This window comes from Danio aesculapii, chromosome 2 (assembly GCF_903798145.1).
Source record: "Danio aesculapii chromosome 2, fDanAes4.1, whole genome shotgun sequence".
Lineage (NCBI taxonomy): Eukaryota > Metazoa > Chordata > Actinopteri > Cypriniformes > Danionidae > Danio > Danio aesculapii.
In genome coordinates, this window is record NC_079436.1 from 56566105 (window position 1) to 56594012 (window position 27908).

Here is a 27908-nt window from a genome sequence, read left to right on the forward strand (position 1 = left end):
GCATTAAATAAAAATTCATCATCATCATTTATTAGACTGTGATGGGTTATATTAAAGTTGTCTGGATTTTATAACTCATGACTCTAAATCATGACTTAAAGTAAGTTTTAAGTGATCACTTAAAAGTGACTTGCAGTACTTAAAATACTTTAATTCATAAAGAAAATGTATGTAAAGAAACAATCTTTTGATATATATATATACATATATATACATATACATATACATATATATATATATATATATATATATATATATATATATATATATATATATATATATATATATATATATTTATATATATATATTGTAACCGCGTGTACTGTATCAGGTTAACTTTATATATTCTCGTATCGCGTGTAAAGGCACGTTGAAAACGCAACGCATGCCGCTTTGTTTACGGATCGTCAGCTGTTCCTACACACATGCAACGGTCAAGTTTCAAAATAGTTCAGCTCAGGTTGGAGGTGAGGTGTCTAAATAATATATATATTTTATAGATTTTTCAACAAATAAGTTAGTATTATTATTATTGATTTTTTTTACATTTCTTTTCATTTGTATGACTGAAAAAAAAATATTTTATTACCAAATTAATAATAACTCTAAAACATTTGACTTGAGTTGGTAAAATATTACATAATTGAACTTAATTTAATTTATTTATTTAAATTATTATAATTTACTTAATATTATATTTAGTACAAAATTATTATATATATTTTTTAATAATTTAATTTAATAAAACGTTCATCTTTTCTATTTAATGAAACACTATTTAATTATTTAAGACTACATTTTTATATAAAATAATTATGAATAATTGTTATTGTAATACTATTTTTAGACTAACAAATGTTTATACAGGGCGATGCAGTGGCGCAGTAGGTAGTGCTGTCGCCTCACAGCAAGAAGGTTGCTGGTTCGAGCCTCGGCTGGGTCGGTTGGTATTTCTGTGTGGAGTTTGCATGTTCTCCCTGCGTTCGCGTGGGTTTCCTCCAGGTGCTCTGGTTCCCCCAAAGACATGCAGCACAGGTGAATTGGGTTGGCTAAATTGTCCGTAGTGTGTGAGTGTGTATGGATGTTTTCCAGACATGGGTTGCGGCTGGAAGGGCATCTGCTGTGTAAAACATAAGCTGGATAAGTTGGCAGTTCATTCCGCTGTGGCGACGCCGGATTAATAAAGGGACTAAGTCAAAAAGAACATAAATAATTGAATGAAATGTTTGAACAAGTAAAATATAATTTTGCAAAACTTTAATAGACTATTTAGTAATTTACTATTTAGACTCTAATAGTATTTATTTTAGCAAATTGTAATTATATAATATTAGTTTGAGTACATAAATAATACATTGTGTTGATATTTTCCACATTTAAAGAGACTGACCTGCGTAGATGCTGAATGATGTACTTTAGCGTGGCGATGTTAGCGTTCGGCAGCCGTTTCAGCACTTCTCTGAGTTTCTCCACCAGCGTCAGCACTTCTGCTTCCGTTTCTGGCCCTCGATCCACCAGTTCTGGGCTCTTTACCCCATCAGCGGACTCTGATGCATCAGAGTTCAAGCTCTCCTTGGCCAATCCCATCAGCTCATTATACATCCGGAAGGGCATGATGGGCTCCGGGAGCTGCAGATCACACCGAGAGCAATAATAGAAAAATACACCACATTACATACAGTTCAAGGCAGAATTATTCGCCCTCTTGTGAATTTTTTTTTTCTTTTTAAAATATTTCTTAAATGATGTTGAACAGATTCAGGAATTTTTCACAGTATTTCCTATAATATTTTTTCTTCTGGAGAAAGTCTTATTTGTTTTATTTCGGCTAGAATAAAAGCAGTTTTTAATTTTTTAAACACCATTTTAATATCAATATTATTAGCCCCCTTAAGCAATATTTGTTTTGGATTGTCCGTTCTGTTAAGAACTAAATTCTGAATAAAATTATGTTATTTAAAATGTTCTTTATTTAAAATATTTTTATTATTTACTGATGCGATTTCTAATTATGGTTAACCTTGATAAGCATGTAATATTTAAGATTCATGAGAAATGTAATTTTTTTATCCTTTTTAATTATTTTTCATATAGTGCTGTTTAAGGGAGACATTTTCAACACATTTCCACACTTATTAGTTTTAATAACTCATTCATAATAACTGATTTATTTTATCTTTGCCATGATGACAGTCCATAATATTTGACTAGATATTTTTCAAGATACTAGTAGTATTTATCTTAGTGACATTTAAAGGCTTAACTAAGCAAGTTAGGTTAACTAAGCAAGTTAGGTTAACAAGACAAGTTATTGGACAACAGTGTTTTGTTCTGATTTTTCAAGAGGGCTAATATTATTGACCTCATTCAAGTAGGGCTGCACGATATTGGAAAAAACATACATTACGATATTTACAGTTTTCTGCGACTTATATCACAATGTTTCTCAAGATAACCTGCTTAAAATATAATAAACAAATTACAAGCAGAGATAAATAAAGTTGAGCAAATATAGAAATAGGGCGCAGTTGGTAGTGCTGTCGCCTCACAGCAAGAAGGTCTCTGGTGTAAGCCTCGGCGGGGTCAGTTGGCTATATGCAGTTTGCATGTTCTCCCTGCGTTCGTGTGGGTTTCCTCCGGGTGCTTAGGTTTCCCCTACTGTCCAAAGACATGCGGTACAGGTGAATTGGGAAGGCTAAATTGTCCGTAGTGTATGAGAGTGAATGAGTGTGTATGGATGTTTCCCAGAGATGGGTTGAAGCTGGAAGGGCATCCGCTGCGTAAAACATATGCTGGATAAGTTGGCGGTTCATTCCGCTGTGGCGACCTCGGATTAATAAAGGGACTAAGCCGAAAAGAAAATGAATGGAATATAGAAATAATAAAGTCTAACAGTATACAGGTAGAGAAATAAAATAACCAAATGTACAATAAAGCGATTTATTCTTCATTGTGTAAATAATTGAATACAATCTTTGATAAAGCTACATAAAACATAATAATTCCTTGTGGCCAAATGCTTTAAACTGGCCTAAAATGTTTACACCGGGCTTAAAAACACAAGCAACTGATACACTTTCACTTTATGTTATGGTTAAACTAAAGCTCTCATGTGTTCTGTTGTACCTAGTCAACTATAATACTGACTCCATATTGCACGTTCTGCGATGTGACTATTGCGAATTTACACATTGCGATATTGATGCTGAAATTATATATATTGTGAAGCCCTACACTCAAGTCATACACCCTTAAAAATGTTGTAAGTTGTTGTAAGCAAATATTTGGGCAAATCCAAGGGTTGGGTTAATTTTTTTTATTAAATGTCAATGATTTTTATCCCAACAGTTGGATTTGTCTATATTTGTCCAACATCCCAGGATGTTTTAGAGTGTATACACCTAGGGGGAGTAAATCATGAGCCAATATTCAATTTTGGCTGAATGAACCCTTTAGAAAGTAAAGCCGTAACCCTCACCTGTCTCAAGTAGAGCTTTAACACATTACTGATGTCGTGTGGAGACGCCTGTGAGAGCTCCACCAGCTCTTTTCCATTCTCAAAGGCCTGACACAACTTCTCCACACGGGTCTTCACTCCATTCACACGATAGATTCCCTGAACACATGCAAAATAAAGCATTACTCTAATACAGATTAGTGCATCGCATTTCTGAAGCCTCCAAGCATCAACACAACCAGCCTCTGCTGTTGCTCACAATCTACAACACTATGGGGCTGTTGAATGGAAAAGCACGCTCTGTGTGAATGGCCCCTCATTATTTTTATCATCTTTTCTCTCATACCTTCATTTTGAGCGCTCTCCTCTCAATCTCAGTGATGCATTTCTTGATGATGAAGGGAACGGCGTCCTCTTTACCCTGCAGGACTTGAGAGAAATCCCGACCGAAGAGCTGCAAGCGGCCCTGGAGCTTTTTATGTCCACACTGGATGGCCAGAGACTCCAGACATTTCTTATGACATGCTAGAAAACACTGAAACAAACACACACACACACACATTACACATCTAGCTAGGCCACTGTGGTAGGGCGATCTTGGTTTGCTTGCTGCATATCCAGGAGTTAACTAAAACAAAGGAGCCAGAGCTTTTGCAAGGCTGGCCCCAAACTAACAGCTTACCAATGTCGTTTCAAACAGTATCATCTCTTTCTTTGTTTAAATCCAAGCCTAATTCACATTTTTTTATCTAAAGAGCAAATTTTTGATGTTATTTTTAATTCTAATGTACATTCTTTTGTTTTTATTGTTTTGTACAGCACTTTGGTCAACAGTATTTGTTTTTAAATGTGCTTTATCACTAACCTACTAACTAACAGGGTTCGCAAAACTGCTAGCCCGACATCCCAGGGCTATTATGTTGTCCAGTTGGGCTACCAAAAATTCATTAATTCACCCTGCCGTTCCACTGGGCTATCTTAAAGAGTGGAAAAATATATCCTCTTTCAATGCTTTTGCATTCTCTCACGAGGAAACACTGTCAATACTTGTTTGAATTAGCATTTGCACTATAACTGGTGTCACCAAAAGAACCGGTACTTCTTTTATTATTATTTTTTTTTTTAAGATTTATTTTTGGCCCTTTAGCCTTTATTAGATAGGACAGTAGTCAGACAGGAAGTGAAGTGAGAGAGAGAGAGAGAGAGGGGGGGGGGGGGGGTACGGCACCATATGTCGGCGCGCTAACCACTAGGCCATTGCGCCGACAAGAACCAGTACTTCTGTACCAAGTTGCTTAAAAAAAATAAAAAATAAAATAAATAAATAAATACATACATACAAAGGTATATACATATATAAAGGTAGGCCTAACAGGTTTTCAAAAGATTTTAGGGACAATAAAAAAAACCATAAATAAATAAATATGTTTTGATAAACTTTTCGAAATATATATACTGTAAGTTGCCTATAATGAATGCCCTTATAACTTTCTTTTTATTTTTATAATTGTACACTTCCTGATAAAAGTCTTGTCGCCCATCCAAGTTTTAGGAACAACAAATAATAATCTGACTTCTAGTTGCTCATTTGGTATCAGAAGTAGCTTATATGAAAGGTAAAGGCCTCTAGATTACGCTTATTTGACCAAACTAAAATATGATCAGGCCTTGATTATTAATAATTTAATTAGGACTGTAAAGTCTCACTTTGCTTAGACAAAAGTCTGGTCACTGAACAGAAATATTGTCCAGTATAGAATATGTGGTCATGCTGCAGTGGAAACAGAATGAATATTGTGTCTGACTCCCATGAGGACTGCATCCATACATTTCCTTCACCAAACTTGACTGATTTCTGTCAGAATCTTGGCTCTATGTGGGTGCCAGTAGGTCTTCTGCAGTATTTGTGATGATTGGGATGCAGTTCAACAGATTCACAGAAAAAAAATAAAAATAAAAAAATTCCACCTTTTGCCACTCTTCCAAATGATCAACTAGAAGTCGTTATTATTTGTTGCTTTTACAACTGGGATCGACGACAAGACTTTTGTCAGGTAGTGTATGTATTTCTTATTATTTAGTAAATAATATCTTTTCCATTTGGGCCACTCAAATTTTTTTCGGACAATCAAAATCTGAAATGTGCTTGCCCAAAAGGCTACCAGGGATTTAGAAATTTTACAAGCTTTGACTAACTTACTAATATTACATTAACAGTTTCAGGAGAAAACTTCAGGAGAAAAGGATAGTTCATCCAAAAATGAAAATTGAACATTTGTTTTTCCTACAATGAATGTCAAAGTTTCCTAGTTTCCAACATGCTTTAAAATATCTTAATTTGTGAAGAATATAAATTTTTGGGTGAAGCGTCCCGTTTAAAAGAGCTCTTGTTTCATATGTATACAGGTGAAGTCAGAATTATTAGTCCCTGTGTATATATTTTCCCCCAATTTCTGTTTAACAGAGAAAAGATTTTTATCAACACATTTCTAATCATAACAGTTTTAATAACTCATCTCTAATAACTGATTTATTTTCTCTTTGCCATGATGACGGCACATAATATTTGACTAGATATTCTTCAAGATACTAGTATTCAGCTTAAAGTGACATTTAAAGGCTTAACTAGGTTAATTAGGGTAAAGTTAGGGTAATTAGGCAAGTCATTGTATAACAGTGGTTTGTTCTGTAGACAATGTAAACAAATATTGCTTAAGGGGGCTAATAATGTTGAGCTTAAAATCATTTAAAATTAATAAAATTGCTTTTATTCCAGCCGAAATAAAACAAATAAGACTTTAAATACTGTGAAAAATTCCTGAATCTGTTAAACATCTTTTGGGAAATATTTAGAAAAGAAAACAAAATTCACGAGTAATTCTGACTTCAACTGTGTATGAAGCAGATAACAGTTTTGTCTGAGACTGAAGATTATAAATCCACTGAAATGATCGGTGTTACCTCTTCACATTCTGCACCCTGGAAATAAACGTAGCTGTCACATTCTCTGCACTTTGATGGCGTGCGAAGTTTGCGCAGCCGATGGGTTTTTGCAGCTTTGGACAATCCCACGTTTCTGAACGGTCCAGTGGGAGCCACGATTTCTGGTTCAATCCCATTTATACCTGAAACATCCAGACACATTAATAAAAGTGTAAAGTTTGGTGTGTGTGATCAGAATATAGATGGGAACAAATCTGTAAAATTTGGCGTTTTCAATTACAATATAGCGAGACATGTGTTGGCGTAGGTTTCCTCCGGGTGCTCCGGTTTAGGTGAATTCGTGAACAAAATTGGCCGTGTGTATGAATGTGTGAATGAGTGTATGGGTGTTTCCCAGTACTGGGTTGAGCTGGAAGGGCATTCGCTGTGTAAAACATATAATGGATAAGTTGGCGGTTCATTCCGCTGTGGCGACCCCTGATGAATAAAGAGACTAAGCCGAAGGAAAATGAATGAATGAACTGACTTGTAATTGATCACTTACTTTGTTCAAACTGGGTCATGGCACCATCTCGCTCCTCTAAATCTTCATTGGATGATAAAGTGGCTGCAGACACCGGCCTTGATGGTTTTGAGATGTCTCCTAAGATCAAAACATTAAACAATATTACTTTATCGGTGTGTTTTTACTTCTTAATAGCGTAAAGCAGACTGATTTTGGATTTTTTCAGACCTGTGCTGTTGGTGGGAGAGCCCAGTCCACTTCCAGGACCAACACTGTCAGTGTCACTCAGTGTGGACGGCCAGGACTTATGAGCCTGATGATGATCCCGAACTGCAGAGATAAAACAGCACTTCAGGACTCTGTTTGTTTTATTGTGTGAGGTATGGGACTGGGTAATAATGTAAAAATCTCAAATCATTATACAAGTCATCTCACATCCTGATAATGATACCGTGACACTTTAGTGCCTGAACTAATGTTAACAAGTATGAATTTAGATGTTAATAATGCATTAGTAAATGTTGAACTGTGATTAATAAACGCTGCAAAAGTATTGATTTTTAGTTCATGCTTGTAAATACATTAACTAATGAAAACTTATTATAAAAAGTGTCCTACAATATTCAGGGTTCACACTCTTTCATGGACTCCAAATTCAAGGACTTTTTAAATCACTAATAATTTTAATATTGAGCATCTTCGTAATTCACACCCCCAGCATATATAGCGCCATGAAAATCCTTCTCCTACTTAACATTTAATTTACACTTAATATTTACATATTAAGTGATTTTTCTCTTCACTTAGTCAATTGGTGAAGGTTTTTTCCTCACCACTGTCGCCACTGGGTTGTTCGGATTGGGACTTATGGAGCTGCACATCGATGGATTTGCTCTTCTGTGTTTGAACTTTCAGCAGTGAAATTCAAACCACACTGAACTGAACTAAACTGAACTACAACTCTGAAAACCGGACTTTACTAGAACTATGCTAAGCTGCTTTGACACAATCTACATTGTAAAAGCGCCATATAAATAAACATGAATTGAATTGAACATTAAAAGTTATAATGATGATGCTTTGAATGTGCCATTTTGAAAAAAAGTTTTCAAAAACCATTTTAAAGTCATGTTTAAAGAACTTTAATGCAATTAGTTGAATTCAACACTGGTAATATTACAATGCATTGATAAAGTGCATTATTTGTCATAGTTCAAGTATAAGACGTAAATTTAAGATCTATAAATTAAGAATATCTTCATTTTTTCATTGTTTTTTTAAAAGCAACACAGTACGATTGTTGAAATAACACTATGAACTTTAAATTCTCAGAATTTCAAGGACCTGTGTTTGTTTTTAAGTGCTTTCCAGGCCTCATTCATATGTCTGAAATCCAGGCACTTTTAATTCCTTTCAAGCAGTCTGGGAACCCTGGATGTATTACCATTTCTGTAAATTAAATCAATGAGTAGTTTTTAATATACTGACTTAATGTAAAGGACTATTATATATATATATATATATATATATATATATATATATATATATATATATATATATATATATATATATATATATATATATATATATATATATATATATATATATATATATATATATATATATTTGTATAACGATGGTTTGTTCTGTTATTGTATAACGATGGTTTGTTCTGTTATTGTATAATGATGGTTTGTTCTGTAGACTATCGGAAAAAAATTAGCTTAAAGGGGCTAATAATTTTGACCTTCAAATCGTTCATAAAAAATTCTAAACTGCTTTTATTCAAGCCGAAATAAAACAACAAATATTTTCTCCAGAAGAAAAAATATTATCAGACATACTGTGAAAATTTCCTTGCTCTGTTAAACATCATTTAGGAAATATTTAAAAAAGAAAAAAAAATTTAAAAGGGGGGCAAATAATTCTGACTTGAACTGTATATGTACGCGCACACACACACACACACACACACACACACACACACACATACACACACACAAACATACATATATATATATATATATATATATATATATATACACACACACACACACACACACACACATATATATATATATATATATATATATATATATATTTTACAGAGCGTATAAAGTTGCGCAATATGACCATATTTATATATATATATATATATATATATATATATATATATATATATATATATATATATATATATATATATGGTCATATTGCGCAACTCTATACGTGATCATTAAAACATTGCTTTCTGTTACATGTTGTTCATGTTAATAAAGGTAGGAATGTGTTGTGTGTGTGGTCTCTGTAAAACATGTATTTCTGTTTATTAGTTGTCTGTAACTTACCTTGACCTCGTCTTTGCTTAACCACAGTTCCTTCTCCAAACCCCGCCTCCTCAGGTGTGGTAGGAGCCTCACAGCTGTTTTGCCGCTGGTCATTAGACAGGCTGTTGTTCCGGGTACGAAGTAACTGCCTGATAGGAATAATAGAAATATTCATTCTTCATTAAAACACTGTCAAATATACAGTTGAAGTCAAAATTATTCGCTCTCCTGTGAATTTTGTTTCTTTTTCAAATATTTCTTAAATGATGTTGAACAGATTCAGGAATTTTTCACAGTATTTCCTATAATATTTTGTTCTTCTGGAGAAAGTCTTATTTGTTTTATTTCGGCTAGAATAAAAGCAGTTTTTAATTTTTTTAAAACCATTTTAAGGTCAATATTATTAGCCCCCTTAAGCAATATTAGTTTTGGATTGTCTACAGAACAAACCACTGTTATACAATGACTTGCCTAATTACCCTAACCTGCCTAATTAACCTAGTTAAGCCTTTAAATGTCACTTTAAGCTGAATACTAGTGTCTTGAGGAATATCTAGTCAAATATTATGTGCTGTCATCATGGCAAAGATAAAGAAATGAGTTATTAAAACTATTATGTTTAGAAATGTGTTGATAAAAAATCTCCACGTTAAACAGAAATTGGGGTAAAAACATAAACAATTAACATTTAAGAGGAGGGCTAATAATTCTGACTTCAACTATATATGCACAGTATATATTGTAAAAATCTAATATACAGTACCCAGCATAAATGAGTACACCCCTTACATGTCTCTCTTTTATTTATTTATTTTCTATGGCATGCTATATGTTCAATAAAACGGGTTTGTCTGAATGCATGCAAATATTAGATTGTCTATAATCATTGAGAAATGGCTTAAAAACATTCTTCTCCATGAGGGATTTACTGGTTTATGTTGTGCACCACATTAAAAATATTGCTATATAAAAACTTCAAAAGTTGTCAATGTTTTATTATTGTCTTCATTTCACTTTCAATAGTTTCAGACAAACTTTTTCTGCAATGCAAACCTTTTCTTTTTATATAAAACGCAGCTTTTTGCATTTAATAACTGCACTAAACCATATTGCAATGTTTTATTCGGATAGATCGTGCAGCCATCATTTAAACACTAAATTAAAAGGGAAACTTTAAAAATGCATGCAATAATGTTAAACATGCATAGTTTTTCAACAAGATTTTAACTGGAGGAACAGTTTTATTGTCTTACTGGTGGCTGGAAGCAGAGTATGGCTCAAACTGGTACTGTAGAGGCCGTTCAGTGCGCAGCTGCAGGTTTTTGACGTATGCCGCATACTGCTGACCCGGATCAAACAGCTTACAGCTCTCACACAGCGTCTGGAAATGCACCGGCAGTGCTGCGGTCTGCACATGCATGGTCTGATAATACGAGATGGTGCACTGGACAGATATGAGAAACAAAAAAACACACAGTCATCCCTATTCACACACACCAGCTGCCCTGAACAGTGTGCAAGAGTAAGATTAGAGTGTACCAAATAGTGTATTTAAAATGAAATGTGGTAGAGAATGTTTTTCTAGTAGAATTTAAAATGAGGGCGAAACAGTGGTTAGCATTGTAGCCTCACAGCTAGAATGTCGTTGGTTCGCGTCCCAGCTGGGTCAGTTGGCATTTCTGTGTGGAGTTTGCATGTTCTCCCCGTGTTAGTGTGGGTTTCCTCCAGGTGCTCCGGTTTCCCCCACAGTCCAAACACATGCTCTATAGGGGAATTGATTAACTAAATTGGCTATGGTGTATAAGTGCGAATGTGAGTGTGTAGGGGTGTTTCCCAGTACTGGGTTGTGGCTGGAAGGGCGTCCGCTGTGTAAAACATTTGCTGATTAAGTTGGTGGTTCATTCCGCTGTGGCGACCCCTGATAAATAAGGGACTAAGCTGAAGAAAAATGAATGAATGAATCCGAGTTGAGTGAATAGTTTCGATTTCTGCATGCGTCTCACCGCTCGCAGAATCTGGTCCGTCTGTCTGATGAGCTCCTGGATCTGTTTTAACACGTTCACCTTCATGTCCTCCAGCTCCTGCTGTTGAGTCGTGGCGTCAGCAATACAGGTGCGATACGTAGCCTCGGCCTCCTCTGCCTGCAGACCAAATACAATACACACTTTATAATAGGGTTGCAAAAATAGACATCTCACGGTTTGGTACAGTTCGGTATATGATAAACAGATGGAGTCAGAATTATTGGGCCTCCGGAATTTTTTATTCCCCAGTTTCTGTTTAACGGAGAGAAGATTTTTTTCAACACATTTATAAACATAATAAACGCATGTACATTTACATTTAGCAGACGCTTTTATCCAAAGCGACTTACAAATGAGGACAAGGAAGCAGTTTACACAACTATAAGAGCAGCAGTGAACAAGTGCTATAGACAAGTTTCAGGTGTGTAAAGTCTAAGAAGCAAAGCATTAGTAATGTATTTATTATTATTATTTTTTTTTTTTTTTGAGAGAGAGAGAGTACAGTTAGTGGTATAGCCAGAGAGGCAGTTGCAGATTAGGAAGGAAAGTGGAGACTAAATAGTTGAGTTTTTAGTGGTTTCTTGAAGACAGCAAGTGACTCTGCTGTTCTGATGTAGTTAGGGAGTTCATTCCACCAACTGGGCAGATTGAATGCGAGAGTTCGGGAAAGTGATTTCTTCCCTCTTCGGGATGGAACCACGAGGCGACGTTCATTCACAGAACGCAAGTTTCTGGAGGGCACATAAATCTGCAGAAGTGAGAGCAGATAAGAAGGAGCAAAGCCAGAGGTCGCTTTGTAAGCAAACATCAGAGCTTTGAATTTGATGCGAGCAGCAACTGGCAGCCAGTGCAAACGGGTGAGTAGCGGAGTGACATGTGCTCTTTTCAAAGACCTAATCACTGATGTCTTTCTCTTTGCCATGATGACAGCACATAATATTTGACTAGATATTCTTCAAGATACTAGTATTCAGCTTAAAGTGACATTTAAAGGCTTAAATGGTTCATTAGGGTAAAGTTAGGGTAATTAGGCAAGTCATTGTATAACAGTGGTTTGTTCTGTAGACAATCCAAAACACATATAGCTTAAGTGGGCTAATAATATTGACCTTAAAACGCTTTTTAAAAAATTAAAACTGCTTTTATTCTTGTCAAAATAAAACAGATAAGACTTTCTCCAGAAGAAAAAATGTCATAGGAAATACCGTGACAAATTTCTTGCAATAATTCTGACTTCTGAATTCTTCAACTGTATGTTCAGTGTAAAAAAAAATAAATAAAAACAAAATGCAATACAAAATGAATACAATATAGCAAAATCACTACTAAATAAACAGTGCTCACCTGACAGGGATTTTCAGGTATCTGAAATCCCCAGTTTTTCAGACGATGTGTTAATGTTGGTTATAACATTATTCAAAACATTTTCATTTTATCCATGTTATATTAATGTTCTCAGAATGTTATATAAACATTACTAGACATTGCATAACATTTCCCTCACATTCTCAGTAAGTTATAAAAACATTGAAGGTTCTTAGGATGTTCAAAATATATATATATTTTTTAACATTTGTTATAATTAACATTTTGATAACGCTTCAGTCTCATGTTATATTAATGTTCTCAGAATGTTATATAAATGTTACAAGAACCTTCCATGCACATTATATTTATAGTCTAAAAATGTTTCCCTCACATTCTCAGTAAGTTATAAAAAAGTTCTTATAAAAGGTTCTTATAATGTTCATAATAATGTTATTCAAAACATTATAACGTTTTAGTCTCATGTTATATTAACGTCGCCAGAATGTTAATAAAACATTCTATCCACATTATATCAATGATCTAAGAACGCTTCTCTCACATTTTCAGTACGCTATAAGAACATTGAAGGTTCTCAGGATGTTCAAAATGTCCAGGTTTTCTGACGGCGTATTCATTCATTCATTCATTCAATCATTTTCTTTTCGGCTTAGTCCCTTTATTATTCTGGGGTCGCCACAGCGGAATGAACCGCCAACTTATCCAGCATGTTTTACACAGCGGATGCCCTTCCAGCTGCAACCCATCTCTGGGAAACATCCATACACACTCATTCACACTCATACACTACGGACAATTTAGCCTACCCAATTCACCTGTACCGCATGTCTTTGGACTGTGGGGGAAACCGGAGCACCCGGAGGAAACCCATGCGAATGCGGGGAGAACATGCAAACTCCAGACAGAAACGCCAACTGACCCAGCCGAGGCTAGAGCCAGTGACCTTCTTGCTGTGAGGCGACAGCACTACCTACTGCGCCACTGCATTGTCAGAGGGTGTATTGATGTTATTAATTGGTTAAAATAAAATTTTTCTAAATATTTTAATAACGTTTCAATATCATGTTATATTAATGTTCTCAGAACGTTATATAAACGTTACTAGAATATTCCATCCACATTATGTTAATATTTGAATAATATTTCCACACATTCTTAGTAAGGTTCTTATAGATTCTTATAATGTTCATAATAATGTTATTCGCAACATTTTTGTAACGTTTCAGTCTCATGTTATAGTAACCTTGCCAGAATGTTATATAAACGTTAATAAAACATTCCATCCACATTATATCAATGTTCTAAGAATGCTTCTGTCACATTCTAAGTAAGTTCTAAAACCGCTGAAGGCTCTTAGGATGTTCAAAATGTCAAGGTTTTTAGACGATGTATTAACGTGTGGTGTATGTATCAATTGGTTATATAATAACATTATTCAAAACATTTTTATAACGTTTCAGTCTCATGTTTTATTAATGTTCTCGGAATGTTATATAAACGTTACTAGAACATTCCACGCACATTATATTAATATTCTAAAAATGTTTCTGTTACATTCTCAGTAAGTTTTAAAACATTGAAGGTTCTTAGGATGTTCAAATTGTCCAGGTTTACAGATGATGTAATAAGGTTATTACTTGGTTAATATAACGTTATTCAAAACATTTTCATAACGTTTCAGTCTCATGTTATAGTAATGTTCTCAGAATGTTATTTACTTCATTAGATCAAATGAAGTTTTTCTCTCAATGTGACATTTGATTAAAACATTATTTTAATAACGTTACATGCTAACTTTTACACAATTAAGCAATGTTATGGAATGTTCTAAGTGCATTCCCTGTAGGCTGGGTACACATTATTTTTATCTTGTCATGTTTCTTACTTCATTGCAATAAACAAAGTTAATGACTTCATGCAATAAACTTCAACAGTACTACAAGACTACATGGAAAATAACAGTAACTAAAAACGGATGATGTCAATCTGTTTAACACACTGTTGGCTTCCTAAATCTGACCACAAAGGCAGTCACACTCCCTTTACACGAAATGTGCTGCATGTTAGGTCACTTCCTGTTTGCTCTCGCTGACCTTGTTGCGTGCTTCCTCTTCTAGTCGTCTCTTCTTGTCCAGAGCTTTAGTGGTTGAGCCACTTCCTGTTCCGCTTTGTTCCTCTTCCACCTTATTGGCTACCGTCCGGGCTCTCTCGTACTCCTCACAGCGGCTCATGTACAGCTGACGGGCCTTACGCAGGTTACTCTCCGCATCAGCCTGATCAACACAACAATACACAACTCTAATGCTAATGCTAAAATAATGTGAACACAGCCGAAGACAAAACGATTCAACCTCCTGTGAAATATTTATTCTTTATCAAATATTTCCCAAGTGCTGTTTAACCGAGAGAAAACGTTTTCAACACATTTATAAACAACATTTTAATAACTAAATTTATAATAACTAATTTCTTTGCCATGATGACAGAACATAATACTATACTAGTTATTTTGTTGGGTACTATTGGATACTAAAGCTGAATATTAAAGTGCAGTTTAATATTACACACATGCACTAACCAGACACATACACTGATACTCCTCCAATCTTACTCTGAGCAATACAGGTATTAGTGGTGTTATTCTAATGCAAATTATTTCTTTTTTTGATTTCACCCCGCATGCAGTAAGGCATCACAACTCAGGGCAATATCTCAATTTTGAACAGCAGATTTTCTGTGTTTTCAATGCCGTAGATGATAAATATACACTATACCAGGGGTCACCAAACTTGTTCCTGGAGGGTCGGTGTCCTGGTGTTTTAGCTCCAACCCTAATCAAACACACCTGAACAAGCTAATCAAGGTCTTACTAGGTGTACTTGAAACACCCAGGCAGGTGTGTTGAGGCAAGTTGGAGTTAAACCCTGCAGGGCACTGGACTTCCAGGAACGAGATTAGTGACTCCTGCACTATAATATATATATAGTCCTCAGCATAACCGCGTACACCCCTTTTTGAAAATATTGTTATCTATTTCTCAGTAAATATAGGTAATATATTTTGGTGCATTTGAACAAATCAGATGTATTAAACAGATATATTTATTAAAATTAATTAATTTTATTCATTCATTTTCTTTTCAGCTTAGTCCCTTTATTATTCCGGGGTCACCACAGCGGAATGAACCGCCAACTTATCCAGCATATGTTCTCTGCAGTGGATGCCCTTCCAGCTGCAGCCAATCACTGGGAAACCCATACACTCACATTCACTACAGACAATTTAGATTACCAAATTCCCCTATAGCGCATGTGTTTGGACTTGTGGGGGAAACTGGAGCAGTCGGAGAAAACCCACGCCAACACGGGGAGAACATGCAAACTCAGCACAGAAATACCAACTGACCCTGACGAGACTTATTTATTAAAATAATATTTAATAAAAAGAAATTTATTTAAAAAAAATGAATAAATTAATATTTTAGTCACCAAATATCTTTATAAATAGAAAGATATCACATTCAAATTAATGCAAAATATTGCAAAAAAACTAAATAAAAAAAATTTTCAACTAAATTTTATATATTTATATTTATTTAAATTTAAAAAAAAAACATTTTTATCGAATTTTCTTCCCTAAAATATAAATTTGGGTGTACTAATTTTGAACCTTTATCATGTTATTTTGTTAGATTAGCTCCAAATTTGGCTTCAGTATAGACTAATCTAATGTATATGCACAAACATAATATTGTAACGCTTCCGATAGAAAGTATTAGTTTAAAAGATGTGAGAGGGGTCAACTCATATATTGATATATATATATTGATTTATATATATTGATATATATATATATATATATATATATATATATATATTGAGATATATATATATATATATATATATATATATATATATATATATATATATATATATATATATATATATATATATATATATATATATTTATTTATTTATTTATTTTTTCCATTTATTATATATATATATTTATTCATTCATTCATTTTCTTTTCGGCTTAGTCCCTTTATTAATCCGGGGTCGCCACAGCGGAATGAACCGCCAACTTATCCAGCACATGTTTTACGCAGCGGATACCCTTCCAGCTGCAACCCATCTCTGGGAAACATCCATACACACTCATTCACACTCATACACTACGGACAATTTAGCCTACCCAATTCACCTGTACCGCATGTCTTTGGACTGTGGGGGGAAACCGGAGCACCCGGAGGAAACCCACGCAAATGCAGGAAGAACATGCAAACTCCAGACAGAAACACCAATATATATATTCTATTCTATTCTATTCTATTCTATTCTATTCTATTCTATTCTATTCTATTCTATTCTATTCTAAAGGCTTAAAAATGTTAATTGGATTAACTAGGTTATTTAGGTAAGTCATTGGATAATAGTGGTTTGTTCTCTAGGCAATTGAAAAAAGATTAATTTCTTAATATAGACCTTAATTTCTTTCTTAAACATCCAAAAACTACCTTCATTCCAGCCAAACTCAAATGTTGTTGCTTAAAATAAGACTTTCTCCAGGAGAATAAAATACTACAGGAAATGCTGTGAAAATTTCCTCGCTCTGTTGAAAATCCCCTGGGAAATATTTGAAAAAGATTGAAAGTTTCACAGGAGGGTGTATAGTTTTGTCTTCTTCTGGCAGGGATGTGTTGTGTTTGGGTTGGTGTATGTGGTTGGTGGTAATTGTCTACCAGTTTTCTCTTGGCCCTCTGCCACTGCTCTTTAATGTCTCTGCGCTTCTTCTCGTGCTCCTGTCTGCGCTGCGTCATTGGCTGAATAAGAGAAGGAGAGAAAGAAAAGCTTTCATTTAATGCATTTCATTAGAATTATACTAGGGTAATCACCTGACAAGAACACATCTATGTTATTGAAAAAGTCAGAATAAAAAATAGATATGAGAAAAGAAAAAGTCTAAATTATATTAGGAACAATGCATGAAAACAAATCTTTTTTAGCTCTCCTTTTACATTTCATTAAATTATTTATTATTTGAATGTGAGGGAGAAAAAAAGAAAGAAAGAGTTTGAAATGTTTGACTTGTGTTTCATTAGGTCTGCTTGGGTAAATCTCATAAAATATGCCAAGAACATATCGAGTGGACTCAAAACCTCGAAACAAAAAAATGAGAAATGAAAAGTTACAAGGAAACAATCCTGGAAAGGAAAAGTACAGTTGAGTAAAAGTAAAGTAAAGTAAAAGTAAAGTAAAGGTAAAAGTAAAAGTAAAAGTAAAGTAAAAGTAAAGTAAAAGTAAAGTAAAATAAAAGTAAAAGTAAAAGTAAAGTAAAAGTAAAGTAAAGTAAAATAAAAGTAAAGTAAAGTAAAGTAAAAGTAAAGTAAAGTAAAAGTAAACCTTATTTAATAAATGTAGTAAGATTTTAGATAAATTAATAATTCATAAAACTTATTTAAAAAAGGTGAATATAGGTCATATATTTTGGTGCATCTGAGCAAAACAGATTTATTAAACAAATATATGTATTAAAATAAAATTTTATTCATCAAACATCTTTAGAAATTAATGCTAATGCATTTATATTCATGCAAAATATTAGGGGAAACAAATTATAAACTGCAAAATTTCATCAAATTTGTAAATATGTTTTGCTTTTCTTGATTTTCCCTCTTTTTAAAGTTTTTATTTATTCTGTTTCCTAACATATAAATTTGGGTGCACTAATTTTTGGATCATTATCAGTGTTGGGTAACTTACTTTTAAAAAGTAATCGATTACAAATGACTGATTACTACTCTGATTACATTACTAATTACATAATGTAAAAAGCGATCAGATTATTACTTGTCTTTGAAGTTACTTTTAAAACATATAAAATATACCTATAAAAATACAAAATAAACAGCAGCTCTTTTGGTAATTTAATATTCACTGAAAAACATTACATTGGGTTGATCACAGCAGCTTGACATATTCAAAAGGGCTAAAGAGATAGTTCGCCCAAAACGTAAAATTTCCTCATCATTCACTAGTTCTAAACCCGTTTGTTTTTTGTTTTTTATAGAAGCTCATGAAGAAAACTGGATACCAGTAACCACTGACATCCATAGTATGAAAAAGCACTCATGACTTCCGCTGCATTCATCCTTCCATGGCAGGGCGCCACACCAAAATTCACCCCACCACTGCTACATTACTTCTCATTCAAAACATTCAGTCATTGTTGTTTTTTTAATAGCGGGATATAATCTCAACAAAACGTGTTAAAAGGTAAGTGAATTATTAATCATAGTACAGCTGTGCGTCATTTGGTTACCCTTTAAGGTGACATGGTGACTGACAGACTGACAGACAGGTGCATGATGCGTGACGCTAGCAAACACGGCGAAGTTTTCAGTTAAGATGAGCACAGTTTCCGTTTCACTTTACTTCAGGACGCATTAATGCCGCTCGGTAGGTCTATTGGAGAAATTCATAAATATTCCTAGCAAATCTAATGAATGTTGGAGACATACTCGTTACATAAATACACTAAATCGCACTTCAGCAGAGTTTATTTGAGACCGCACAACATAATCTGCACTTGAGCAGCTTTTATTTGAGAGCGCACAACATAATCTGCACTTGAGCAGCGTATATTTGAGGGCGTGCAAGAAGTTTTATGCATGAACAGAGGAAATTGGCACGCAAGCAAAGAGATTCGTATGCTCTTATTACACAAATGCGCTCCCGACTTCTAATACTGCGCTCACAACACTTGTTATTGAAATAACGCCACAGGTAGTTGGTAGATCTGTGTAAAATGCCCATCAGACTCTGCCGCCACAGCTGGAAAAAATCCTAGAGGAAACACTGGCACTGAAGCGTTTGGGTGTTCTGTGTAATTAGTCTACCAAAATGTGTACATTCCTTACAAAGTATGAAGCTGATCGGTCAGTTCTTGTCAAATGACTCGCGGTTTTCAACTGGGGCGCCTGGGAAATGCGAGCGCACCCAATATGCGATTCATATGTGCGCGCGCACATTATGGGCTCCCAATATGCGCGCACGCAAAAGACGCGATATGTGAACATCCTCATAAGCAGCTATGGTTCTCTTCACATTTAGAAGATACCTTCACTCCCGATCCTGCACAAATATCTAATTTAGTCTGTTTAGGCTGAGTTGAGCTGCCGTGTTTTTGGGCGCCGATGTCCTCCTTGGTGACGAGCATTGTCTTAGAAGGCTTTCTGTTCCAATGCTTGAACAAGTTGCTGGTCGAGTTAAAAGCAGTCGCAAGTTCTTTAGAAACTGGACATAGACTGCATCTCACAACAATATTTTAGTTTTTACGCTCAAAGAAATCAAAGTAATGTTTGTATTTCCACTTGAAGAAGCAGCCACTCTTAACAGCAGCCATTTCAGCTCACGTTCTCCAGCAATTTAAAAGTGCATGCTTATTAACTGATGCTGCAGCAGAAAAGGTTATTTAAAAGAAGCTTTTTTTTCTTCTAAACATTATATTTGTAATGTAAGTAACGCAATTACACTGACTTCTGTAACTGTAATCAAATAACATTAAAATGTAAAATATAATTCATTACATTACTGCGTTCCTCAAAAATGTAATTAGACTACAGTAACTCTTTAATGTGAAACGCCTTACACCCAAATCTGATTATTATCATAAGTTACTTTGTTGGATGGGGCGACGCAGTGGCGCAATAGGTAGTGCTGCCGCCCCACAGCAAGAAGGTCGCCGGTTCGAGCATTGGCTGGGTCAGTTGGTATTTCTGTGTGGAGTTTGCTTGTTCTCCCTGCGTTCGCATAGGTTTCCTCCGGGTGCTCCGGTTTCCCCCACAGTCCAAAGACATGTGGTACAGTTGAAATGGGTAGGCTAAATTGTCCATAGTGTATGAGTGAGGGTGAGTGTGTGTGGATGTTTCCCAGAGATGGGTTGTGGCTGGAAGGGCATTCGCTGCGTAAAACATGTGCTGGATAAGTTGGCGGTTCATTCTGCTGTGGTGACCCTGGATTAATAAAGGGACTAAGCTGAAAAGAAAATGAATGAATGAATGACTTTGTTAGATAAGCTCCAGATTTGGCTTCAGTACGGACTAATCTAATGTATATGCACAAATAAAACATTGCATAAAATCCAATTAAAAAAATGTGATTTGTGAGAAGTGTACTCATAATTTGTATATATGAAAAAACTTAATATTATATTTAAATAATAAAAATGAAATCTGTATTATATTTTAGTGATATTTAATTTAAAATTTGCAAGGGGACATTATTTTTGTTAGATATAACCTTGTTTAACAACTTCTGCAAAAACTTATCTTCACACAGTGTCATTTTGCTGTAATATGTCACCTGTAGGAAGGAGTGTGTGTAGATGTTATTTGTGGTCTGCTGCAAACCGCAGCTCTGCTCAGAGTCCTGCTCCAGAGCCAGAGAGAAGATGGACAGCAGAGGCATGTGATCCTGACAGAAACAGAGAAAACGAGAATGAGTTTGTTCCTCATTTTTACTTTTATTCATTCAAGTTGGATTCGTGTGGTTTGGGGTTGAGTGTTTGTTCAAACTATGATTGTATTTTTATAAATGTGCAGCAAATTTAAAAATAGTACCAAAATGAAAACTAGTTTAAAAAAGCAAAACTATATATAAAAAAAGTAATTAGAAACTAGTGCTGAATAGGTCCAAAAATGACTAAAACAGCATACAATTAAATAAACATAACTTAAAAAACTGCCTAGGTGGTATGAAATTTATTTGTCTGAAGTATACTTGGAAAGTTTTAATATATTTGATAGGAAAGAGAATAGTTTTTAAAGGGACAGTTTACCCAAAAATAAATATTCTGTCATCATTTACTCATGTATTTAAACATTTTTAATGTATTTTTTTCTGTAGAACACAAAAGACGGTATTTACAAAAATTTAAAAAACTGGTAACCATTGACTACCATAGTGTTTGGTAACCAGTTTCCAACATTTTTCAAAATATCTTCTTTTGTGTTCAACAGAAAAAAGACACTTATGAAAGATTATAAATACCTGGGGGAGAGTAAATGGTGAATAAATGTACATTTTTAGGTAAACTATCCCTTTATGATGTCTTTTAAGAAGTCATTTGTTTCCAGTTTTGTGGACTGTTCATGTACTGCCTGATGCTTTTACATTACACACTTTATCATTGTTATTTTAGCCTGCATTATAGAAATACATCTAAACACACCCATAGGGCAGTATAATTATGTATTGTACCTGTATGATGTTTTGTTTGCAGGACTGGTAGAGTCTCTGAAGACCTTTAGAAAACTCGTTCTCTGTGACAAAAAAAAAAAAAAAAACAGACTTGTAAAAGAGCAATTCCATGCAAATGTCAACGTTGCCATGAAAACATTAAGTTTTCACCAAGATAGCAAAACCCTTTCTAAGTTGTTTGTGTAGGTTTGTATTGTACAGTACTGTTAAAATACTCTAAAATGTCTCTGGTAAATCAAATATAATAGTTTGAAAACATTAACAAAGTCACACAAGCGCCAATTTCACATCCGTCACATCCATAATGAAGATTTTAATGCAAAAATGTCAAATAAAATAAAATCAATCCTTTTGATTAGCATTACTTCTCTTGGGTTGTGCAGTTTAATTCACAGAACTTCTACAAAGTACGTTGTAGACCAGGGATGGGCAAACTCGATCCTGGAGGGCCGGTGTCCCTGCATAGTTTTGCTCTAACCCTAATCAAACACACCTGCTTGTAGCTTTCTAGTGATCTTGAAGACACTAATTAGGGTGTTCAGGTGTGTTTGATTAGTGTTGGAGCAAAACTCTGCAGGGACACCGGCCCTCGAGGATTGAGTTTGCCCATGCCTGTTGTAGACTGTAAACTCACTAACGTTTTTGGTCACATCCATAACGTATGTTCATTTTCCTCTTTTAAAATATTACAAAAATCTTTACAGATTGATATTTGTCTGATCCCATAACGCTGTGGTGAGTTGTTTTAGAGAATATAAATAGATGTTTCAATATAATGTTAACATATACTTTCTATTTGAATTTATGTTTGGATATTTTACTTCAAATGTCATATCCATTTTGCTGGAATTGCTTAAAAACCAATAATATAACATGTCTAAATGAGTGGTTTTGATCTATTCATACTTTATTCAAATAAAGAGTTCACAAAAACACCAATAGAGTGTTTTCAAAATGCGTCATCAGTCGGCCATATTAGAGGCACAAAATGTAAACAAAACCACTGAACTGACCAAAACTGGCAATATTTTACTGCTGCTGAGATGATCAATTACTGTCATGTTTTGGTCTGTACTAATGGATCAGACTAAAAACATTTAGAGTGCTATATATTGACAAAAGCTAAACCAAATCAAGAAGAAAAATAGAAAATACTGGTGAAGGAGGATTTTCAGGGACAAAATGTAAACAAAACCAATGAACTGGCCAAAATTGGTCAAACTGAATAAATCAAGGGGACCCAAAAGAATTAACACTAGAACTACCAAGGCGGTCATTTTGACCATTTTTTATATTTTGCAATGTTACAACTAGGGTTGTGTACCAAAACCCGGTGCCTTTGTAACTGATATGCACTGGACCGAATCAGCATATGAATTACGGTGCCTAATTCTGGTGCCACTGGTGCTGCGACAAGAACGTAAAGCAGGTCGCACACCAGAAGCACCGCTCGGCGATGCGTAGCGCCATGCATTTTAGAATTCTAAACATAGGTTTCTATCAGGGTACACACACTGGCGCCGCAAGTCAGCGGCTGTCCGCAGCGCCCAGCTATGACTCAGGACACTGTTCATACTTCTGCCGTGCCACAGAGTGCCACCTGAATACTTTCATTTTAAATAACATGCGAATGTGTGTGTCTGGTGTGTGATACTTTCAACTGTCATGTGCGCGAGATGTCTCGGCTCTGAGCGGCGCATCCGTTGTGTGACGCCCTTAAGAAGCATCAAGGGGTGCATTAAAGCCACACATAAGTACGCGTTATGTCACACCATCTCTAAATATTTAATTCTAGACAGCTTTGAGGGATATGGACACCGTCAGCGATGTCAGGTGTTTGTTCTTGTTGCTTATAGAAGGCAAAGCGTGCAGTATGGCGCATGCAGTGAGCGACTCCGTTCATCAATATGCATGATCACATTCATCTAATTTGCTTAAACTAAGCATTCTAAAGTATGGCTGTATTTTACAAGCAAGGATTCTGACACACCAACATGCAGCAGATGCTTTACAAAAGTTGCGTGTAATGGGGGAAACACGTCAAACTTATGAAAGGTGAGGGCTCATGGAATTAACTTAAAGTTGAGGAATGGACTGTCTTTGACAGCTTGTGACATCATCTGACACTATCAGTGAGTATGTTTACATGGACACCAATACTCTGATTTTAATATGATTAAGACAATACTCTGATTAAGAGTCGACCACGTAAACAGTGATTTATGATTATCTTAAAGGACCACAGACACAAACTGTGGAGGAAACATTTATAGGCTGGTGACACAATGACGTTAATGGAGCTATGTGTTATAACATGTAATTGGGAATCATGAATGTAACATTCAAAAAGCAACTCGTGTAAACACCTGAATCATATTATTGTCTTATTCAGATTAAGGCAAATCATTAGCTCACTGATGTCCATGTAAAAGTCGTCACCAGCCCCAAACCCAGAAAAAAAGGTGTTCCCTGATTTAGATGACAGCCTTTCCACAGGTTAGTAGTAATCTAATGCAATGCTAATAGCATAATGCAAATCTTGCATTCATGCTAACAAACAAATGATCAAAAGAAATATATTAATGCAATTCAAATATATACAATATGAATTAATGTTTACTTTAAACTACTTACTTTACATAATGATTACAATTTTTCTTTTTGTCAAATAACTTTGTGGCTATAAAGTATCGGTTCAGGCACCGGTACCGTTTTAAAAGTATCGATTTAGTACCGGTATGGAAATAACCCCAAACGATACCCAACCCTAGTTATAACTTTGTTAAAATATATCCCACATATCTATAATACTCAGACTTTTCCTAAATGTGTGCACATTTCTTTCCAGCATTGTTATTGTATTTAAATTACATAAAAAATAAAATAAAAATGCTATTTTTACCTTTAATTACAATAATGGTCAAAATAATGCATGCATTTCAGTGTCTGCTACTTTTCTCCATGACTTTGAATATTATTACTATAATTATTCATTCATTTATTTTGCTTCGGCTTAGTTCGTTTATTCATCAGGGGTTGCCACAGTGGAATGAACCACCAACTTATCTAGCATATGTTTTACGCAGCAGATGCCTTTCCAGCCACAACCCAGTACTGGGAAACACCCATACACACTAATTCACACACACACTATGGCCATTTTAGTTAATCAATTCCCCTATTGCGCATTGTGTTTGGACTGTGGGGGAAACCGGAGCACCCAGAGGAAAACCACGCCAACACGGGGAGAACATGCAAAGTCTTATGAACACCCCTTCAAGTAAATTACTACAAAATAACGTTTAAAAAAATGCACAGAAACACCAGACAGATGTAGTAAATGTGCAGTGTGAGATTACCGAGAGCGATTCTCTTGTCCACATAGCTGATGATGTCCTTCATGTATTTGGCGATAGATTTGGAGTAACTCAGAGCCGAGTCGACGCCGCCTTCACTGCGCTGCAGGAGAATATCCACTTCCTGAGGACTGACTGCAGACACACACAACAAAACATCAGCTTTTTCATTACCAAAATTTATTTTAACCATTAAAATGGAGGCTAAAATGAAAAAAAGAAATAAGATAGGAAAATTAAATGGAGTTTAGTACAAAAAATAATAATGTTGATCATGGAGCTGGACTCTCTCCTTTGGGACTTTTAGAGCTGCCCATAGAGGGATTTGCTCTTCAGTGTTTGGACTTTCAGCATTGAAAATTAAACCACACTGAACTGAACTAAACTGAACTCTGGAAACTGGACTGACACAGTTTACATTTACTAGAACTTCTATGTTAACCTGCTCTGATTACTCATCAGGGGTCGCCACAGCAGAATGAACTGTCAACTTATCCAGCATATGTTTTACGCAGCAGATGCCTTTCTAGCCACAACCCAGTACTGGGAAACACCCATACACACTCATTCTCACACACACACACACTCATACACTACGGCCAATTTAGTTAATCAGTTTCCCAATAGCGCATGTGTTTGGACTGTGGGGGAAACCGGAGCACCCGGAGGAAACCCACGCCAACACTTGGAGAACATGCAAACTCCACACAGAAACACCAACTGACCCAGCCGGGACTTGAACCAGCGACCTTCTTGCTGTGAGGCCACAATGCTAACACTGAGCCACCGTGCCACTCACACCACAACTGAATTGTAAAAATCACAGATTTGACCTCTTCCGAACAGGGAAAACCAGCAACAATCAAGAATTCAATTCAATTCAATTCAATTCACATTTTTTGTATAGCGCTTTTACAATGTAGATTGTTTCAAAGCAGCTTCACAAGATTATAGTGAACTGAAACAGTGTAGTTCAGTTTGTAGTGTTTAAGTTCAGTTCAGTTTAGCTCAGTTCAGTGTGGTTTAATAATCACTACTGAGAGTCCAAACACTGAAGAGCAAATCCAACGATGTGCAGCTCGACAGGTCCCAAACCATGCAAGCCAGTGGAACAATAATGGAAGTCAATAGGGCAAAAACAGCCCCCAACATAACCAAAGGGGTTGCCTAGAGTATATTGTTCCAAAATATGTGTCCAAATAAGATTTGTCATCAAAAATGATTCCATTTTCTGAAACACAGAGAAAATTGTGGCCAAATTAAGACTCAAAAATCACCCCAGAGTGGATGAAAACACCCACAACAGCACACAAGGGTTATCTGAAAGATACATGTGTTGAGAATGGTAAACAAAGTAAAACTAACCAGGATGCTCCTACATTATCAGGTAAATATAAAGAAATCAACTCACTGCAGTCCTGTGGGTCGTATTTTCCTCCTCCTTCAGGACCCTGACCTGAGGACAACCTGTACAGATCCTCCATTGACTGCACACACACACACACAAAGGACACACAAAGACACACAGAGAGACAAAGAATTACAGACAGACAGACAGACAGACAGACACACACACACACACACACACACAAACAAACACATACAGTTGAAGTCAGAATTATTAGCCCCCCTGAATTAGTCTTTCTGTTTATTTTTTTCCCCATTTTCTGTTTAACAGAGAGCAGATTTTTTTTCAACACATTTCTAATCATAATAGTTTTAATAACTCAATTCTAACAAATAACTGATTTATTTTCTCTTTGTCATGATGACAGTAATTAATATTTGACTAGATATTTTTCAAGACACTTCTATACAGCTTAAAGTGACATTTAAAGGCTTAACTAGGTTAATTAGGTTAACTAGGCAGGTTAGGGTAATTAGGCAAGTTATTGTATGATGATGGTTTATTCTGTAGACTATCAAAAAGCATTTAGCTTAAAGGGGCTAATAACATTGACTATAAAATGTTTTTTAAAAAATGAAAAACTGCTTTTATTCAAGCCGAAATAAAACAAATAAGACTTTCTCCAGAAGGAAAAATATTATCAGACATACTGTGAAAATTTCCTTGCTCTGTCAAACAGAATTTGGGAAATATTTAAAGAAAGAAAATTGAAAGATGGGCTAATAATTCTGACTTCAACTGTACATTTAAGACAGAGTGAGTTAATACATCTTTATAGTGGAATATAAAGCGCCCTGTTTAAACAGATGTGCACTAAAGCACTGTAAACAGACTCGATGCTGGATCTGAGGTCAGCGTCAGACACATGCTTTGAGATTGTAGTCTTATCACTTCCTCCTCGGAGGCGTGTTGGGTACATTTGGTTTTTCTGTTGAAGTATTACTTCATCTTATAGTAAATGACACTAATATTGAAGAGCCAATTATTTAACCAAAACATTTGAGCTGGAAAACAGTACTTTGCTTTTGTTTGTTAGCTTGTAGTGCCACCAAGTCCATTTTCTAGCTCATTTTCTTGACAGATGTTAGCACGCGGCTAGGCTAGCTACAGATTTCACACTGATTTACAGCTCCATGGTAAAATATGTTGATGTATTTGAGGAAATGTGTCTTGTGGATAGTTGAAATGATTGATTTAACAGCAGCTTTATACTGAGAAATGCTTCTTAAAGGATCAAAATCACCAGGGAGTCTGTATAGAGGTGTAAAGGAAACTAAGTGCTTACGAGACAACACAGGAAGT

At 35.2% G+C, this 27908-nt stretch overlaps 1 protein-coding gene across 2 annotated transcripts in view; it reads right to left on the reverse strand.

The window, feature by feature from the left end:
• The window catches only part of arhgap45a (Rho GTPase activating protein 45a), a 70322-nt gene that overhangs the window by 10789 nt on the left and 31625 nt on the right, over positions 1–27908 (reverse strand). For both annotated transcript variants that reach the window (XM_056446135.1, XM_056446127.1), the window contains exons 6-20: positions 26610–26685; positions 25202–25333; positions 21843–21904; positions 20946–21056; positions 17324–17404; positions 14676–14855; positions 11236–11373; positions 10486–10676; positions 9254–9381; positions 7134–7235; positions 6945–7043; positions 6419–6582; positions 3804–3992; positions 3479–3616; positions 1391–1629 (exon numbers count right to left, since the gene is read on the reverse strand). In XM_056446135.1, the coding sequence (XP_056302110.1) occupies positions 1391–1629; positions 3479–3616; positions 3804–3992; positions 6419–6582; positions 6945–7043; positions 7134–7235; positions 9254–9381; positions 10486–10676; positions 11236–11373; positions 14676–14855; positions 17324–17404; positions 20946–21056; positions 21843–21904; positions 25202–25333; positions 26610–26685 (2030 nt within the window). The remainder of the gene's footprint in view (positions 1–1390; positions 1630–3478; positions 3617–3803; positions 3993–6418; positions 6583–6944; positions 7044–7133; positions 7236–9253; positions 9382–10485; positions 10677–11235; positions 11374–14675; positions 14856–17323; positions 17405–20945; positions 21057–21842; positions 21905–25201; positions 25334–26609; positions 26686–27908) is intronic.